Source organism: Morone saxatilis, unplaced genomic scaffold, assembly GCF_004916995.1.
Source record: "Morone saxatilis isolate NCDOM2014 unplaced genomic scaffold, NCSU_SB_2.0 Contig20, whole genome shotgun sequence".
In the NCBI taxonomy this organism is placed as follows: domain Eukaryota; kingdom Metazoa; phylum Chordata; class Actinopteri; family Moronidae; genus Morone; species Morone saxatilis.
Genome location: NW_023339763.1, coordinates 12,729,910 through 12,749,324, shown reverse-complemented (window position 1 = coordinate 12,749,324; position 19,415 = coordinate 12,729,910). Strand labels below are relative to the sequence as shown.

The 19,415-nt window shown below is 42.2% G+C and overlaps 3 protein-coding genes across 3 annotated transcripts in view; 2 read left to right on the top strand and 1 right to left on the bottom strand.

The window, feature by feature from the left end:
• hunk (hormonally up-regulated Neu-associated kinase) overlaps positions 1-6,695 on the top strand; it is an 8,842-nt gene extending 2,147 nt beyond the window's left edge. Inside the window, exons 2-9 of the mRNA XM_035665998.1 lie at positions 980-1,272; positions 2,094-2,149; positions 2,569-2,704; positions 2,814-2,941; positions 3,658-3,784; positions 3,961-4,129; positions 4,411-4,573; positions 5,803-6,695. Of these exons, the coding sequence (XP_035521891.1) occupies positions 980-1,272; positions 2,094-2,149; positions 2,569-2,704; positions 2,814-2,941; positions 3,658-3,784; positions 3,961-4,129; positions 4,411-4,573; positions 5,803-6,548 (1,818 nt within the window). The 3' untranslated portion in view covers positions 6,549-6,695. The remainder of the gene's footprint in view (positions 1-979; positions 1,273-2,093; positions 2,150-2,568; positions 2,705-2,813; positions 2,942-3,657; positions 3,785-3,960; positions 4,130-4,410; positions 4,574-5,802) is intronic.
• Positions 6,696-12,885: 6,190 nt separating this feature from the next.
• Positions 12,886-18,169, bottom strand: mis18a (MIS18 kinetochore protein A). Its single transcript, XM_035666716.1, has 5 exons — positions 17,846-18,169; positions 17,494-17,566; positions 17,126-17,248; positions 16,428-16,530; positions 12,886-13,731 (listed from the first exon to the last, which is right to left on the bottom strand). Exons 1-5 carry the CDS (start codon positions 18,078-18,080, stop codon positions 13,651-13,653), a joined length of 615 nt encoding a protein of 204 aa, XP_035522609.1. The 5' UTR covers positions 18,081-18,169; the 3' UTR covers positions 12,886-13,650.
• A 545-nt stretch (positions 18,170-18,714) lies between these two features.
• haus1 (HAUS augmin-like complex, subunit 1) overlaps positions 18,715-19,415 on the top strand; it is a 3,165-nt gene continuing 2,464 nt past the window's right edge. The window contains exons 1-2 of the mRNA XM_035666729.1: positions 18,715-18,889; positions 18,977-19,151. Coding sequence (XP_035522622.1) covers positions 18,869-18,889; positions 18,977-19,151 — 196 coding nt within the window. The 5' untranslated portion in view covers positions 18,715-18,868. The remainder of the gene's footprint in view (positions 18,890-18,976; positions 19,152-19,415) is intronic.

The following is a 19,415-nucleotide window of genomic DNA, read 5'->3' as shown; positions in this document are numbered from 1 at the left end:
CACACGCACACACAAGCACATGCAGCCAGGTTTAATTAGCAGCCGTAAAAAAGGTTTTCAGAGGTGAATCAATTATCAGAGATGAAAGGACGAAAGTAAAAGAGAAAGACAAGCTGAAGGGCAGAAGAAAGAGATGGCACACACGCACACGACCACTTTGGCCCTCGCCATTTCATTAATGGATATGGTGATTAGTTTCATTGGTCGTGCCTTTCCATGTCTGTGGGCTCTCCTTGAGATGATTTGCTGTGTATGGTAGCCATGCTCTTGAACTCAGTCTAGACGGGGATACAAGGGGACACGCAGGCAAAGGACAAAATGGAGTAGATGGGTACGTTATTGAATGTAATTAGCAAAGCAAAGCAAAGTGTTTGTCATAAAGGTAAAGGACACTTTCTAAGGCTTTTATGAGGAGAGATCTTCGTCAATGAGACACCAAGGGCAGGGTAACACGGACAGAAGATGCTGGGATGAGTAATTAAAGAAACTTAACACATCCGACTGGGAATCTGTTCTCTCAGTTTGTTGAAGGCTCTTCCTTCCCTTTTCTTCCTCACTCTTGTTTCAACATTTGTCGGGGCCCCTCGTGTGTTTAGCTGGAGCTAAACTCTGTGACAAATGGGAGTATATTAAATGTCCATTTGGCTTTGGCGCCTTTCTTAAAAGATAGGGTAACATTTGCTTTTCGCCTAGTTTATGATGGTTCAATAACCCCTCCAACACACACACACACCTCCCCCCTCCTGCAGCCTCAGGGCCCTATAGCGCCTGGGTTGCCCCACATTGGGAGCAGCTGTGAGGAAGAGGTCAGTGTCGAGTTATATTCCCTGCAACGGAGACTGAGTAGCTCATCACCTGTTACTCTACAACTCTCCGAAAACCTCTCTCCAAGACACGCTTTAAGGGCCAAACTTCAGCTGCCAAGCCAGTGCTTTGTCTACAATATCCTCCTCACCTAATGCTCTTTCTCTGTCTCCAGGTGGCGGTGAAGGTGATCGACAAGCGGAAGGCCAAGAAGGACTCGTATGTTACCAAGAACCTACGGCGGGAGGGCCACATCCAGCAAATGATCCGCCACCCCAACATCACGCAGCTGCTCGACATCCTGGAGACGGAGAACAGCTACTACCTGGTGATGGAGCTGTGCCCCGGCGGGAACCTCATGAACCGCATCTACGACAAGAAGCGCCTGGATGAGAGGGAGACTCAGAAGTACATCCGACAGTTGGTGCTGGCTGTTGAGCACTTGCACAGGGCGGGTGTGGTGCACAGGTAAAAAAAAAAAAAAAAAACACAAAAAACTCTTACAATAAGGTAGATAAATGCAGAGAAAGAAAAACACACACACAGAGCGGCACACACATTGCTCTGCAGTGTTAGAGCAGAATTCGTATAAGTCCCTCAAATAATATTGGCAGTTTGCTATCCATAGCTCAGAGAGCTTTGTGCTGTTCATGGGTTAAAGCTGACTTTAAGATCTGAGTCAGACATGATCCTCTTTCTCAAAGTTCTCATAGTGCACATTACTGTTAATCCACAAATAACCATATCTGTCTGCTCAATAACAGCACTGCCATGGTTTAGGAAGTTTCCAAAAGAGCTGTTAAGAACTTCTTAAAAAATAAATACGTTTTTAAAATGCTGGATTTCAATGCACTGTGATTTTAGGCAATCCAGTTCTTCTACAAATACCATTACACTTTATGATACAATAAACTGATTTAGGGAAGAAAACACATAAACTGCATCTCCTAAATCAAATTTCGGATAAAATTTTCACAAAGCTCTCCCTGGGAATATTCAATTGTTTGTCGCTCAGAGCCTGGGAACTAAATTTCTATCGTGGTAAGATGGCCTATGTAGATAACTGTATAACAGGATTTCTAAGACTGAGGAGGGATCTGGAGGCACACAATAGACCCTGAAAATCAGCCAGCGTGACCCACATTGGGAGGGGTATTTGTGTATGTGTTGGGGTTTGTGGGGGGGGGTGACCTCTCTTGTTAGTGCCAGTGGCCTATTTTGGCGCATGGGATTCACGTGGAAGTGTATTCTCATGTAAATACAGTCTTTTTGCTCTCTTTGTCTTGCAGGGATCTGAAGATAGAAAACCTCCTGTTGGACGAGCAGGACAACATAAAGCTCATAGGTAATTCAAGAGCTCGTACATTTACACAATCTAACTCTAAATCTCTTTTCCTGTTTCTTTGCCTTGTTCGGTAAAAAGCTGAACAATAAATTCATTCATAAATATTTCCCAAAGCAAAGAACAAAAATAACGTATGCTATTCAAGCAGTTAACAATAAAAGAAGGCCTTTGATGCCTTTTACTAGATTTAAAAGATTTTCTCAGTTGGAGTGGGACGGATTGTTATACCGTCCCACATGTGGCTAAGCGTTAAGAGTAATTAAATATCCTGTTAAAACCCTTACAGGCTCTCACCATAGTGTTAATCTGCTTCTGTTTGTGTGTGTAACACTGTGATGAGGCGGCTACTTTAACAGGTGAGCTGAAAAGAGCGTAATAAACCCAGAAACAACACTCACACCGCTTCTTCTGTCCCTCAGATTTTGGTCTCAGTAACTGCGCTGGCATCTTGGGATACTCAGACCCATTCAGCACCCAGTGCGGAAGCCCAGCCTACGCCGCCCCAGAGCTGCTCTCCAGGAAGAAGTACGGGCCGAAGGTGGACGTCTGGTCCATGTGAGTGTATTCTCCTAATCAGCTGTTGCCCAATATCCACATATTTAAATAGATTTGTTTATTTTGCGAGCGCGCCCATAAGCTGAAGTGCGTATTTTTGATCTTCCAGTGGTGTGAACATGTATGCAATGTTGACTGGGACTCTCCCGTTTACCGTGGAGCCCTTCAGTCTCCGAGCTCTGCACCAGAAGATGGTGGACAAGGAGATGAACCCGCTACCTCCCTCACTCTCCACAGGTAAGTACTGAACACACAAATGCGCACATCTGTGCAGATCATGGATGACAAGAATTTTATTGGCAGAGTACCAGGAAAACAAATCTGTCATTGTTCATAATAATACAGTTAACCTTTCCAGTGAAGTCGCTGGCACTGTGTCAAAAAGATAATCTATTCTTATTTATTTTTACTAATCAGAATTCCTGAGAAGGGCTGTCCACTGTTTGGTTTTCCCAGGAAAATAAATAGTAGATTTCTTAATGTTTAATTGTACTCTTTATATATGAGTAGAATTAGAATATATTTTCACAGGCACATTCTGTGTAGCAACATGAGTTTAAAAAAAAAAAAAAAAAGTGTGTATGCACTCACAAGTAGTGACGCTCTCTAGTCATTCTGAAACTCAAGGTAAATGATGGCTTAACCGAGTTATGTAAGTAACTATCAATCAAGCTAATGACAGATTTATTATCTCATCTGTCTTATGTAATAACGGCATGAAAGCGGATGAGGTGGATGAAGTTGCAGTCAGTGCGTAGGTGCACTGTGTCAAGACAAAGGGATTGTTTAACTCGCACCGCCATCTAAAACTGCTGAGTGGCATGCTAGGGGAAAGAGAAATTGAGAAACATTTCATAAGAAAAATATCTAATGTGCAAACATGGAAAACGTTCCTCTTTGTAGTGAGTTGAGTGTCGGTAGCAACATATAAATATTTATTCTCTCTGTCTCAGCTGCCATCTGTCTCCTGAAGAAGCTCCTTGAGCCAGATCCCAACAAGCGTCCCAATATCCATCAGGTGATGGCTGATTCATGGCTACAGCTTGCCAACAAGAACACAGGGGCACCGTACCTCAACAGGTAGACACGCACATTTTAAAGTTGGTTTGAGTTTGTACTTTGCAGCAGTGTGTCATCTATTTTAGTCAATTTGTTTTCTGAATCTTTTTTTTTTTTTTTTTTAAACAAACATAATTTTCACATTTAATTTAAAGAATCACAACCAAAAACATTTAAATTTCCATTTTTGTTTTAAGGATCCACATCGAGGAAATTAACCACACAGTGTTGCTGCATATGACAGAGAAGATGAGCTACAAGCACAGCGAGGTGCTGAGCGCCGTCCTCACCAATCGCGCCTGCCACACTCTGGCCGTCTACTTCCTCCTCAACAAGAAAATGAAGAGACTCTCTAAAGAATACAGGGTAAGGGGGACCCTAGCTCACACCTGTCCCGTGTCGCTCTCAAAAACAGAGGGTGAAGGAAAAACTCTTACACAAAATCAGAATCAGAAATACTTTAATAATCCCGGGGCGGGGGGGGGAAACACACTCTAAACAAATTCCAAAGTGTTTTTCTTTTTGACACCTGAATGTAGTTGCGTGCAAGGGTTTTTTGGTGACATATCTGGTTAAGCAACAACAGGTTTGTGAAATGCAAAGGACGGTTGTAATAAGCGGCTTGCTGTATGTGTGTGTGTGTTTAGGAGATGCAGTTCCAGGAGAAAAAGAAGGGAGAAAAGCAGAAAAGTGAATACTTCCAGACCCAGTGGAGGAAGCACGTCGACAAGCTCACTATCCCCCCCAAACAGACACCCGTCTACCTGGCTGTTAGCAAGGGGCCAAGCAAGGAGAAGAAACACAGGACAGGTGAGGAATCTTACAGTAGAGTTGGTTGTGAATATAAATTAGTTAAAATGTAAAAAAAAAAAATAAAAAAAAAAAATATAAAAATAGCAAACTTTGTTTTGCCACGTTTGTTAAAAATAAAGAATATAATTAATAAGAAAAAAGATACTTGTAGATTGTGTAAAGTGCCTACCTCTTATTGTTATTTTGTAATTTTGCCTTTATTCATCAGTGGTAGTGTTGATCTGAGCATGGTGGCATGTTCTTGTACGGTGCCAAGACGGACCGTTTGTGTTCCAGTTCACATGCTGACTGTATCCTTTCAGTCATGTTCCGTCGGAGTCCAGTCCACCCCGTCCTCCATCTCCCGATTTTGTTTTTGTCCCCGTCCATCCATCCATCATCCATACCCATCCAGTGCCCATCCATCCATCTGCAGAGGAACCATCCTGGTCATCCCGCAGGTTGCAATTTTTGTTTAGGGCAAGTTTTAAGTTAAATTAAATTTTTACCTGTTGATTCATCGTCAGGATTTGAATGTAGTGAGGAATATTAGCACGAATGTAATTTAGGCTGCGCGATATGATGAAAAAAATCAATATTGCATTTTGGTTTCTGGTCATCCAAACAATTTATACATTGTTTACTCAAAAACCCTATCTGAAAATCTTATGTGACGAGTAAATTTTTGGGGGTCTGTACAAAATTAAGCAAACATTGTTTTCTTTAAATCTGGTATGAAAAAGGTTTTATGTATACAAGGCCACGCTCCTGCAGCACTACAATGCTGTTTTGTCACATATTTTACCTTTGTCAAAACACTACAGCTCTTGAGATTTGCATATTGTGGTTTCGATAACACTCTGTCAGTACACGTTCCTTGAAGAAGAGCTTATAAGTGACGGACAAGGGCCCGAGGGCATGGCTCACTCCTTTCCCCTCATTTGCCTATAAGTGGTACAGTGAATTAAAAACTATAGGCTGGTTTCAGATCCAGCATGTCAGGATGGGCTGGTCTTGAGTAGATCCGAACAGAATGTACTTGTACCTTGACACCTGCTTGTTAAATGATCTCAGATAAGGTCTTCACTGACATGACATATAGGACATAATCACACAGTGTTCAGAGAAGTTGTAGTTCTCAACAGTTCACTCAGTTGCATCTGCAACTAATATTCCAAATGTTTGTTTGACAGACAGAAAAATACAGTATTTCAGAAATGTTTCAATGCTTCTCTTTTCCCCCGCAGGTCTGTTGCGTGCCATAACTGGTGGCCATCGTAATTCACCTCTGGCACCACCCGGCACTGTCGCCTCTTCGTCTATGGAGTATCTAGAGATCCAGCCTCTCTTTCACAACACCCCTCAGCAACGAAGGCGCTTGGCCACCCTCCCTCAAGTCAACACGAGCCCAGAACACAACATACCCGCTCCACCAGCACCATCACCGATCGGCATGCATTCCTTCGGCTCCCTCTCCAAAGCAGAGCAAATAGAAGACACCCCAGCTTCACCCTGGTACAAGCTGACCAACGGGACTCTGTCCCCACCCCGCCACGTCTCTGCCTTCCAACCCGACTCTTCTTACTTGAAGAAGGCGACCATCCCCAGTCCTCCTGTCCTCATTGTCAACCCGCAGCCCAAGAAGAGCCTCTCGTCAGATTGGTGTGGTTCTTCCGACACCAGCGGGAGCCCCCCCAGCACCATAGGAAGCCCCCCAGGCAGCTCGGCTTTCAGCCCTCCGAAGTCCGCCTTTAGTCCCCTCAACCCCACCTCAGCATTCAGTCCTCCTTCCAACAGCAGCAGCGATCCTGACAGCCCGACGCACCGCAGCAAGTTCCCCTCTATGGGAATCGGACAGATCCTAAAGAAGAAGGTCCAGCTGCAGCCGTTCTCCTTCCGGCCAGAACAGGTCGTTGAGGAAGTGGTGTCCCCCCCTCCCTACCCCATGCAGACTCTCCTCTGTGCTTCAGGTGCACTCAAGACCCTCTGCTGAGGGATACCAGACAAAAGAAAATGAAAGAAAGACAGACTGAACCCAAGGCCCCTCTCAACATTTTGTTGAGGTTAGAGAGGTCTTCCAGAGCGGCCTTTTGAACTGTGAATTGTTCTTTTATTGCGACTGAGCCACTTTTCATGATGGACTTGAAAATGTTACTGTTCTCCTTATGTAATGAGAGGTGTTGACACTGAGAAGATGAGATTGGAAACAGATCCCGGAGGGATGACTAAACCTCGCTGTGTCCTAAATAGCTTGGACATTGGACATCATGTAATATGGGCCTTGCCAACAAGGTGTACACATACACACACGGACATGTATACACACAGAACACTGTAATATACACTGAGTTAAGAGATACTCTCTTATGTAATATTGCTGTAACTGGTTACTAATTGAGCCGCAAACTGATTCTCACCAGCTAACAGACCCCAACCCTAACCCTGATTACATGTATAAATGTTTTGTCTCTGTGAAAACTCTCTTAAGATACCCACTGACTTCCAGCCAGCTGGCACTGTATCCTCAATGCTGACTGGATGTAGAAGCTCACTGCACTATTCTTAAAAACCAAAACCTATAGTAACAACGGTGTTTACCATCTTTTACCTCACTGCATTATTCATACATTAATGTATAGCAGCTGTCGGTTGTGACATGCTTGTGTGGATTTTGCCACAGTGTTGCAGTGTCTGAGCGTTAGTGCCATTAGAATCAACACACTGAAATAGAAGTAGGTACCAAAAGTAGAGTCATACGCTCACTTTTTATAGCATACTCATAAACTCAATCACTCAACACTGATAACAATTCACAGCTATAACTTTTATATACAAGTCTTAGGTGACCTCTACGACCCACGGGGAAACTGTAAAACTGTCTTAGTTATGACTTTTTCACAGGAGGATATACCTGTTCAGTCAGTTTTTTTTAAAAAAAAAGAAAAGATTAAAAAAAAACAGAGCAACAGAAGCCTTATGAAACTGATCAAAGTGGGAAAGAATTGCTACTAGGATTGTGCAAAACCCATGATAATAATTCACTTCCTTTTGTCTTAAAGCTGTAGTCTGTGCAATAGTCTTAAGTGTTAACTGCAACGACGAGTATTTGCCAAGAGCTCTCTGAGAGTGATGTGAAAATTGTGCTTGTAAATAACAGTATGACTCCTGTGTTCCTGTCACTTCTGTACGAAGGGATTCTAAAATGTCTGTCGAGCCGACATTTTCACGTTAGTGGCTTCGTAAAAACTCCACAAAAAGGCTTCCACAGGTACACGAGGCTTCTCACTGTTAAGAAACCGTAGAATCTCTTCCTGTCCAAATGAAAAGTTGCATGCAATGTCTCACGAGTCGAACTGTACTGTCACCATTTGAAAATTAATGTCTTTGTAACTTTTTTCTGGTTGATACTGAGATTGATACAGACTCGGGGGGTCTTTTGTAAGATTTTGTAATGGATGGTTTTGTTCGAGGTGTCAAGAGATTTCTATGCTGTATAAAGTATTTTAAATATTTATACTAAATCCATTATGTGTCTGTCTGGTCTTTCAAATGTACCTGATTACTGTCTGGCTTCATCTGTGCACATAATGACAAAATACAACTTTTTATTAGCTGACAAAATGTACAATTAATACTTAAATTACTATAATTAAGTAAGTAATTTCAGCATAATCCACAGAATCCAACATTTGTGTTAATTTATGTATAATTTACACAGAGCCTGAGGCGTGTAATTTATTCCTAAAGCTCTCAGCTCCAGGACGACTTAATGAAGATCAGCCTCTCTGCTATGGAAGGGTCTCTGTTGCATTACAACCTCAATGTGCCCTTTTTCTCACATACCATACACATTTCCCACGGGACACCTTTGGTGGGTATAAAAAGAAACACCCAGCCTTGCAACAGCTGAAGGATCCTTAGGATTGACACTAACACACACACACACATATATTATGACCCCTCCCTCCTCACTCACACACACACACACACATACTGTAGACACTAATCCACTCAGCTGTGGCTCCTGCGTCCCCATCATAAACCTCTTTGGGTGACACTGCCCTGACGAGACAAAGAAGGGGGATCACCAGAGCTCTGAGACAAACACACACAGGACAACACAAACAGGGCCGTCCGATTAAATCGGCGTGGCTAAGCTGATAAAAGCCGAGGGGCAAGAGTGGCTCTACAATGCATTAGAGCCGGAGCCTTTTGTTTATCAAAGACAGGCAGACAGTTAGTCAAAAATCCCTGGGCGGTCCGGTGAGACAAACAGGCTGTGGCTATGTATACTGTGGCTTAACCACAGTGCTGAGTGAAAGGAAAGTTTGCACCACAGAGCGTGTACAGGTAATACCTTCAAGTGTTCAGTGCTGCTCTGGTAGTACACACAAACAAATACTCAGTCCTGACAGAGTGGAGCTCCCAGAAAGCCACCTCTTGTGATTGGTGGATGATTATGGTTTTAGAAACAAATCAGTGAGGGACAGTGATGTGTCACACCAGATTTGGTAACAGTTTAACCAGATTGCCATGGAGCAGAAGATTAATCAATATTTTTTTATTTAATCAGTGTAAGTAATAAATCAAGCAATAATGCAAGCAATTTGAGTAGTCACGTTATAGGCTCTGTAATATTGTGATAGAAATTTTCGCTACTTTTGCACATTTTTATAGATTCAATTATTAAAGAGTAAGATTAATAAATAAAATGCAAAAAAAAAGTTAGTTGCAGCTGCCTTTCAGGGGATTCTGTACACGGAAGCAAGTTGTTAATCTACGTGCAATCTCGGGAAGCTTTAAGAAGAAAAAAATCCATACTGATGAGATAAAGACAGAAAAATCATTTTCCTTGACAGACAGATTATTTCAACATTAATCTGTGTGTAAACAGGTCAAGTTACAGTGACGAGTCTGTGATAAACAAACATCCACCCCACCGCCCCCGCAGGGCTTGACAACAAATTGATATTTTTCATCATAATCATATTCGGGGGGAATTTTAATATTGAGAAAAGTGACGAACTAATATGTTGTCTAAAAACGACACTGAGCAGTTAGGATGACAGATTTCTCCAGGGATGACAAAATACCTTCATACGTCACATTTAGAGGTCTTTTGTCCGTATCACCAAGCCATTCATCTTGACTCATAAACCCCTGAGATTTGAGATTGAAACAAGATAAATTATTGATCTAGAGAGCAGGAATATGCCACACCTTGGAGACACGTAGGCACGTTGAATCATTCACCAGCCAATCTCCTTCTTCTTCTTTTACTCAAGAACCGAGTGATGGCATTCATAAACGTTCACCAGAGACTTCTTCATTTCCTGTTTTTGACCACACAAAAATCCTGTTTCAATATTCAAATTACTTTTAATGTGAGGCCAAACTGACCACTTAACTGTACAGCCGGACTTCATTTCTGTCAATCTGTTCAGGCTTAGATCCTGATGACACTAATCCTGTTTTCAGCCCCTCCTCGTCACATATACGCACACACACACTCACACCAGGGTGTCACTGGCAACGGGACGAGCCTTTGTGTCTGAGAAAAACAGACGATTAACCTGCTACACAGTGGCGAACACCAGGGACGTGCATGCTCAGCCCACCCACACACACACACACAACCTAAGCATCCTGGTTCACCCTCACAGACCAGTACTGCCTTCCTCAGCAGCTCTCACACAGAGCAGAGGACAGGTAGGAGAGAGTGAGAGACAACCAGACAACCTGGCAGACACCGGCGTACACAAAGATGTGAGGGGGGAAATAAACAAGCAGATGTTTTCTAATGAAGTAGGAGGCTTTGAGCACTCAGAGGGGATTTGGGTTATTCTGACAGACGAGTCTCTTGACTGGCCGGCTATCTGGTTCGATCACAGACAAAGATGAAGGTGATTAATGAAACGAGAAGGCTGTAGCTTATCAGAGATTTTACGCTTTCGCCCCAGCGGGGTTGTCTGTAAAATAAGAACAACAACAAAAAAACTGAGCTAAGTTTCCCAAATGCTCTTGACACCAAGATCATCTTACACCCACTGATTCCTGAGATTAATGTGGGAAACTTAACCTCCCAGATGAAGGGGTTTACTAATTGATCTGCTGTCTACTCTGTCCAACACAAGAGATGAGACCAGACTGTCTTAATGACTTCAGATCTAAAAAGAAGATTTTGGTGAAGCATATGTCAAGCAACCAACCATGTGAGGAGAAGTAACAGCGATCAACCGAGTCAAACGTTTGGCTGGTTCTCTACCACATAATGATTCTTTTTTTAAAGTAGATGTTTTGTTTATCATATGATAGAATCTATTAAATTTAACTTAACTGTTGCTGAAAATTAACATGCATAGTGCAGATTAAATATGACGTGATATAAATGTGGCTGTTATGGAACACAGTGGATGTGGGGTTTGGACAAGTGTTAAACCAGGAATTGGTCATAAACAGCTATGAGCAACTAGTGGGGTGTGGTTCTTTTGTCAGGGGGAAACCAAATATTGTGATGGAAAGGCAGAAAACTAAATTTAAATAAAAAAAATATTAATGAATATTTCCATTACTTAAATTTGTTTGTTTTTCCACCTTTTAATTGAAGAAAAAAAAACCCGACACCCTCAGAATATACCAGAAAATCACTTTCCTCCTTGCTCAATTACAAAACCTCAAATGGCACTATATTCAGGTCTCTTAAACCCACAAAAAAAGAAATATTTTCCTTATCCCAAAGTAATCTTTTTCATTTCATGGAAAAAAACAAACATATTTTGTAAGTTGGCACACAGGTGGCACTCCTTGAGATATTTTCTCTCTCTCTCAAAAACAAGATCAGAAATTCAATCAAAGAGCAGAGCCCAGCCAATAGGATTTCAGTGTCTGTGGCAACAGCAGCATCAGTTCGAGCAGCCATTGGTGCAATGTTTCACACAGGGAAGGCTGTAATTGGTTGACGGCGTGCTGAGGCTTCATTGCCTCCATGGCAACATTGCTTCCTTATTGCTTAGGGAAGGTGAAAAGGAGGAAAAGAGGGGAGGGCTTTCACTCAGACACTACCTCTGCATTATTCATCCTTTGTCCCCGAGTGCCTGTACAATGTGTGTAGATGTACTGACTGTTGCCTGTGTGTGTGTTTGTGTTTCTACGTCGGCCTTGGTTTGGCTGGTAGTGATTGGTTGAGACTTAAAGGGGTGAGTGGGGTGAAACCGGTGCAATAATTGCACTCTGCAGTGCAATGCATCCAGCAACACCGTGTCTATATATAAAAAAGCTAAATGAGTTCAGGGGGCATTCAGTAAGCCATTCACAGTGACGCTCACGTCAAATGCGGCTGCTAGCCTTTAAGCTTTATTACTCTGAATGGAACAGCAAACAAACAAAACAAACAAACAAAACAAACAGGGACATATTCTCCGAAATGAGTCTGTTACAGGGCGTAACAGCACAAATCTGGACCGCTGACTGGCTGGACCGGCTTGCATCACCCACTCTCTGGGCTGGATGCATGGAGACAACAACACCACCCACCACCAACAGCACCAGAAACAACAACAAAAAAACACGCGGCTTGTTTGTTGTTGTTTTGACTTTTTTTTCCCAAGCAGTTGAGGGAGGGGAGAATTAGAAAGAGGGGGAGGGAGAAAAAGGGGCAAGGGTGGGGTTTGCAGCCAGAAAAACATCACACAGAGATTAGTGTGGGGGGTTCATTCAGGACTCCTCCCCCGTGTATGTGTCTGCGGGGGCGGGGGCTACTGAGCGAGGGGGGGGGGGTAACGTCTGTTGACAGGCATGCCGGCCAGCGAGCTGGCTGGCTGTTCCTCTGGCGGTGAAACGCGATGACGAGATGGCAACAGGCACTCAGCATAGCACGTGCTCTCAGTTGCCATCGCAACCTGCCCTTGGATACAGCATGCTGGTTGGCCGTTTCTAACTGTTGTTGTTCTGTGAGGCTGATGAAACCTCGTGGATGAGGGAGGGCAAGCGGTACAGCATGCAGCCGCTTTCCCGCCTTGGTAGAAAGTGTTGCTAGGCACATTAGAGGTCAGAGTTGGTAAACAAACACTCAGCCTTTTATATATAATCAACCCCCCCACCACCACCACCTCAGCCCCAAATACCTTAAACTTGCTGTTTAACTCTTAAATCCAAGAGATACTTCTAATTAGAGACAAAGCAGGATGAGCCACTGATCCCCCAACAATCACAGTGCACAAAGTCAAAACAAAAAGAAACATTTAAAAAGATTATCCGGATCGTTTGAAGTTGTCTCATTTGTTAATTTCTTTATGTAAAACTGACAATATTGAAAGGCATTTTTAAAATCATTTTTGGAAACACTTGAATACTTTATTACACAAAAATAAGTCAGACAAAACTTGTACAACTGTGAACAGACAAAACAAAAATAAACGACCCATAATGAGAAATTAAAATTCTGGCAGTATTTTACAAAAAGACAGAACAGCGATGAGGTGATTACTAAAGTGAAAAGAAATATCCAATAAATGAGATGCAGGGAATATTAAAGAGTATTTGAGTATTTAATGGTGAAAACCCTGTTTGAATCCAAATTCCCACAAACAACGTTCACTTCTGAATAAAAAGCATATATCCATCCCGCAATCCCTCAAGCAAGCGTGGAGCTTGAGGAAGAGAACAAAGAAATAGTGTGTGTGTGGCCTCGAATGGCCAGATCAATACGGCATTGTGCTGAGTGTGCAGCGTGCCTGATGAAATCCTGCACAAATAAACATTCTGCTCATAGCGTACATTCGGGTCTGCGGCGAGACGTACAGAGAAGATGGTGCTACGAGCCACAGGAGCCGAGCTGACAACATGATTGATTACAAGTGCAGGCAGTCTTTGTTTCACCATCGGTAATAAGGACAAAGCGGAGTGGAAGTGGTGTGTGTGTGTGTGTCTGTGCACAAGGTGAGACTAGGGAATGTTACTGAAGGAATGTGGTTGAAATTTAAACTTAAAAGAGGAAGTGTTAATGTAAAGGTAGCTGCGAGGAAGGGAGGATATTATAACCTCACGTTCAACACCTGGACAAAGCACCCACCCGGACAAGCTCATGTCCGTCACCGTCATGCCTCATCACATCCCTCCTGAAGGCCGGCTTCGATCTCCTCCAGCCTGTGCGCCATGGACATGACCAGCATTTTCATCTGGGAAGGATAGGGGTCAAGCAGGAGAGATGGGGCGGGGGTTTGACAGGGTTCGGGGACGTGAAGATGAACGGCGAGGGCGGAAAAACGAGTAAAGAGTGAGGATGGAGAGGGTGGGCATGAAGGAGTGAGAACGGCGAAGAAACGAAGGAAGGAAATGGACAGGTGGGAAGAGAAGGCAGCAGCAGGAAGCAGTGAGGAAGAAAGAAGGGAGGAGTAAAGATAATTGGAAAAAGGGGGACGGTGAGGGAGAATGACAAAACCCAGAGGGGAAGTGGTCAGGGATGGATGGGTATAAAGGGGGGGAGAGAGAGTGGGAGGGGTGGGGGGGAGAGACAGGTCACTGAGTGTACAAGATGAACAACCCAAACAAGTGTCTACCAGCCGTACAGACAGACAGACAGAATACATTAAGTATGGCGGCAGGGGTGATGGGCACCTTCATCAGATATGGTACAGCCGAGGACAAAGAACACTTGAGTGTGGGGCTGGCTGCTGTTTTTAATGCTAGTGACGATACGGGAGTTTTATCGTACCGATATAAAAAAGATTTTCTCCATACCTTTGAAAAATATGCAGAATTGGAAGAAGTAGGGCTACAACTACGACTATGTTCATCTCATCCTTTCATTCATATCAATTAGTCAATTTTTCAGTGTTTTATCTGACCAACAATCCAGAAGATATTCAATTCACCATTTAAACTGGGAAAATCATCACAGTTAAAAGGCTGGAACCAGGGACTAGTTGGCATTTTTGCTAAATAAATGACTGAAATAATTGGTTAATTAATTTTCTGTTAATCAAGTAATCGATGCAACCACATCTTTTTTTTTTTTTAGCATTAAAAAGAAGCCGAACTTCTCAAATGTTAAATATATGTACAGAATGTTAAACTGTCTAAACACAAGCGGTGCTGCAAGAACTTTGTCTAGATAAAATACAAATTCAAACTGGCAAAAATACTTATTTTAAGCAGAAACTGTGTGATTAACGTCATTCGATACTTGTTGCTACTATACCTACACGAGTTGTGGACGGACAAGCTGTTACATACCACTCACAGTTAGAAAGGTTACTTCACATTTGGATAAGAAAATTGGCCGTGTAAGCTGGCAAAACAGCTCAAACACAATGCCAATGCTAAGAATTTAAAGCAGAAATGGTCAGTCAACGATATCCGCTGACAGACATGTTATGAATCAAAACACTGATTTTAATTATTGACCTATAATCTTGTTACAGTGCGCCAATGGCTACCGACGACTGCTATTAAACCACCTAAAATGAATACAATCAGTGTGTAGCTATAGTGAGATTATTTTTCAGCCTAAAACTAAACACAGTCAATGACGAGGTGGATTTAAGCGGTAACCTACATATTAACCAAAGAGTATATGAGGTAAGCATGTTCATTTCATCAGACGGCGCCCTGAAGTGGCCTTTTGTTTGAGAGACACAAGTTGTGCAAACATTGTTGCAACGGTGACAAGTGTGTCGTTGCGTGAGATGAACGAGGAAGCAGATTTATTTTGAGATGCGTTTTGGTTTTGGCGATAAACATTGATCAGAAGAGAGCAGATAATTGTAGGTCTGCGACTTGGAAATGATCCAAGTCACTGACAGAATAATGACATGGGAGTTGATGTGCTAATACACACAAACATGACACACGCACACAAGTCTCCATAAGGACTTAGAAGCACGACTAATGTTTTGTTGGCCAATCTTAATGCTTTTCTTCTTGCCCTTTAATCATAACTTGTTTTTTATATAGTCTGTTACACAGATAACATCTCTTCATGCAATGGATCAACGGTCCCCTGCAGGAAAATCAACTGTCACTGCCAAGTAAACAAAATGCCATATATTCATCCAGCCATACATACAAAGACACTTCATGATCAAAACATGTTTTTCCGCTCACAAAGATTCCTCCACATGGTCCCTATCATATCTATTGTCCTTGGTGCAAGTGTGTGGGAGGGCTGGCAGGTAGTCCTGCACACTATCACCACCTACTGGCCAATCTGTGGCTTTATGGATATTTTTTTAAACAAAGGATGATTCAGAACAACTTCGAGAATTACCACACTATTCCAGTAAGAATTGTGCGTACCCTCTGAATTTGTATATTAAAAACAATAATAATATTAATGTGACAAACATGAAGAGAATTCAAAGTTGAAATATACAGAAAATTAAAAAGAAAAATGGATTTAATATTTAAACTGAAACTTAGAGAAAATATATTTCTTTATTTCAATGAAATATAAAATCTCATGAAAAATAAATCTATTTGCAGGGGGTGACATGGAGAGATGAGGTAATGTCTGATATAAACGTCTGCCCGTCACAGGAGTACGGGCTTCCCAGAACTAAACTGATGTCATCATTAGTACAACCTGTGCATTGATAATCAATGAGAGCTGCTCCAAAGCAATGAGACCACTGTCAGCAACACAATGCAACAGTGACTCATGTGCAGGTCACATATATAGTTTTTCATCATTTTCTTCCCATCAACAATACAATTTTAGGGACTAAACTTAACCTGTGTTAGGAGAGACAGTCGTGGTTAGACACTGAACAGAGCTCCAGAGCAGATATTCTGCTCAACAGATGAAATATTTTATTTCACAGCAACACAATATCGGAGAAAAAACAGACAAAGAAAAGCAGCAGCAATAAATTACCTCTGTCAGCTGTTGTTCAACAATGCCTCTGTACTCCAGTGTGACTGGCTGCTCTTTGGGGCCCTCTGCTGTCAACATCTGGCTTGCAGAGCCAAGCACATAGCTGGAAAAGGTTCACAGTATAATATTAGGATGCTGAATGCAGGTACGTCCCATTAACACCAGTACAACTAACGAAATTCAATGCAATAACGCCAACCATAAACGCTACATGTGTGAAGCTTTTCACATTCAGCTTTTGTGGAAGCCACAGTTTGTGGTGTAGACTGGACTGCTGGTTTTAAAACTCACTTTTCAACTATGGAATAACAACATAATGCATTCTTACTTTCAACTTGTTAGATTGAGTTTGGCTTTTAATTGCTTGTGCCTTTAGCTGATGTGTGTGTGTGTTCCAACTGTATAGCTGTAATATTTGAGTCAAGATATAATATTCAAAATCACGTTTCTACACATAAATAAGGGGACAATTTCAGTGGAGATTATTTTCACAGATAATCTACAGTCCTGACTCTAGTGAAAGTGCAATGGCATGCTTCTTTTATCTTGTAAAATAACTTTACAGGTGTACAGCATAGCACAGTTATGTTTTGATCATCACCCAGTCTCCACAGATTGATCGAGATCACATTAAACAAACGTAACCTGGGACGTGTGCCTTTAAACATTCCCACTAATAAACCAAGCCCTAAACATACCTGTCAATGTCTGCTACATTAAAACAGAACGTAAATCTCTTGTGGTCCAGGTTCTTGGGCGTGGACGCGTAAACCATGCCGAGCACAGAGTGGCAGCCTTGACAGAACAGATCCACCACCAGACTGACCCAAGAAAAGAAAACAGACATAGGGACAGATTTAACGCAACAAGTACTACTTATAAAGCAATAGTAAAGGGAAAGGTGGGTTTAATTGTTGTAGTTAAATAGAGCACATTAAGATTTCATATTCAAAACATATGCTCACCTCGCAAAATATGATGACCTGTTATAGATGAATCTACCCAACAACATACAATGGATTATTTTTTACATTGTTGTATTCACTAGTGGGAACTACTTTCTTACCATAGAGATCGTTTGCTCTTGCTCACTTCATACAGGCGGTTGTCCTTTCCAACCAAGACGTTGTCAGTGACCCCTAAGACCCAAAACAGCACAAACATGTCAGCAGATTAGTGCAGCGTTGTCATTACAAGGTAGCTTCAAAATTCCCAACCTCGACAACTGCATTTGAATGCACCTTCATATAAGACATTTAGCAAGTCGACTTTTTTTTAAACTTCCCCGTTAGCAGTTTAAAGTTACTGAAACTTACAGATCCCAAAGATGATGTATTTCTTAAAATTGCTTTCTCCACCCTTTAGTTTTGTTTGGGACACGAAAAAGAAAAGATAGCGATCTAAACACCTGGACTCACTCTTTAGTCTTATTTGGTTCTGGTCGTCTTCACTTCCATCCCAGGACAGTGAATCTCCAACAGGCAACTTGCACTTCCCGCAGATAAACACCACAGGTCCGTCGTCACCGTCCTCCTCCTCCTCCGCTTGGCCGAACAACTTTTCTTCGACGGCTGTGGAGTCAATACTTGACGTTTCAAACGTGGTATTTACATGTTTCAGTCGGTGTTTCAACGACTTTTCTCTCGCCGCCATTTCTGCTAGCTTTTCCCATACAAGATGTTTCGAAGTTACGCGGGTGGATGACAGTGAAGTGAATATCCAGACAACGCGAGATGTGTAACCGCGTGTACTTCCGCTTTCCTCTGAGAAGAGCTTACAAAGAGACAACAACAACAACAACGAGCCCTTTTCTTTGTACTTTTTTCTCTTAATGTATTTTAATACTTTCTTAAATGGGAATGAATTGCGTTAGTTTGTTATGCGTTACGCCCAACACTTCCCGAGATGTTTCATTATTGTCGTACATGAATATTGATCTTTAACCGTGAACAGATGTTTTTAGTCTCTGCTTTGTCAAATAAAATAAATCCCAAAAACACAAATGATGTGTGTTCTCAGTTCTCCCTCTTGTCAGAATCCCCACTCTTTTCCAGTTAAGTGTGAAAAGGTTATCGCAAAGTACAGAACTATCTTGATCTGATCTTTTATCTTTGGCAGCCTGGAGGAAACGTGAACCGGATAAACTTTTGTTAACATCTACAGTTTTTTTTTTGTCTTGCATTTACGTAATTATTCGCCTTTTTATTGGTATTTATTTTATTCCTTTTCAATTTCATCAACTTTTATCTATTTAAAAAAAAAATCGTTGGAGGTCGATGAGGACATTACTCCGTCTTCTCATTGGCTGCTAACCAGGAAGTGTTCAGAATGAGTTTTGGGGGCGCGAAACCAGAAAGCGTAAACTGTTGTTGTTTTTCCTAAGGACTGCTAAAGGTTTTAAGAAGATAGCTGTTGTGGTTTAAACTTCATTGTCATTCGCCATGTGTGAAAAGATCAAGAAGGTAACGTCCAGTGTATTACTAACACGACTTTAACGCAGTGGCTGTCGTTAGCGTTTTTGTTCATCATCCAGCTGCATGTCTCCTCAGGTGAACAGCTGGCTCAGCACAGTATTTGGGGATCAGCCGGTGCCACACTTTGAGGTCAACACAAGGACGGTGGACATACTGTACCAGCTGGCACAGTCCAGTGAAGCCCGGTGCAGTGACACGGCTCTCCTCATAGAAGACCTCAAACAGAAAGCATCGGAGTATCAGGCTGAAGGTGAGGAACTCGCAGTTAAATGCACTGAAAGTTGGACTGCTAGTGGTTCTGATGCAGACTGAGTTTTAGTCGTCATTGCTGAGATCTAGGAACAAAGGGACATCACTGCAAAAAGTCTAACAGGTTGTAAACAAGCCAGCTCTGAAATGTCAAGTCAATCCAAGCTCAATTGTGAAATTTGAGTGTGCCACAACAGACACTTCATAAATTGCCCTTCTCGCCCTTGTTTTCTCTCCCACTCCATCCCATCTCCATTCTCTCTCA

Coding starts and splice junctions, on each gene's coding strand:
- mis18a (XM_035666716.1), bottom strand. CDS start 18,080: ATGGCGGCGAGAGAAAAGTCGTTGAAACACCGACTGAAACATGTAAAT. Junction 17,249..17,493: donor AAGAGCAAACGATCTCTATG/GTAAGAAAGTAG, acceptor TTCTTGGGTCAG/TCTGGTGGTGGATCTGTTCT. Junction 16,531..17,125: donor AATGTAGCAGACATTGACAG/GTATGTTTAGGG, acceptor AACCTTTTCCAG/CTATGTGCTTGGCTCTGCAA.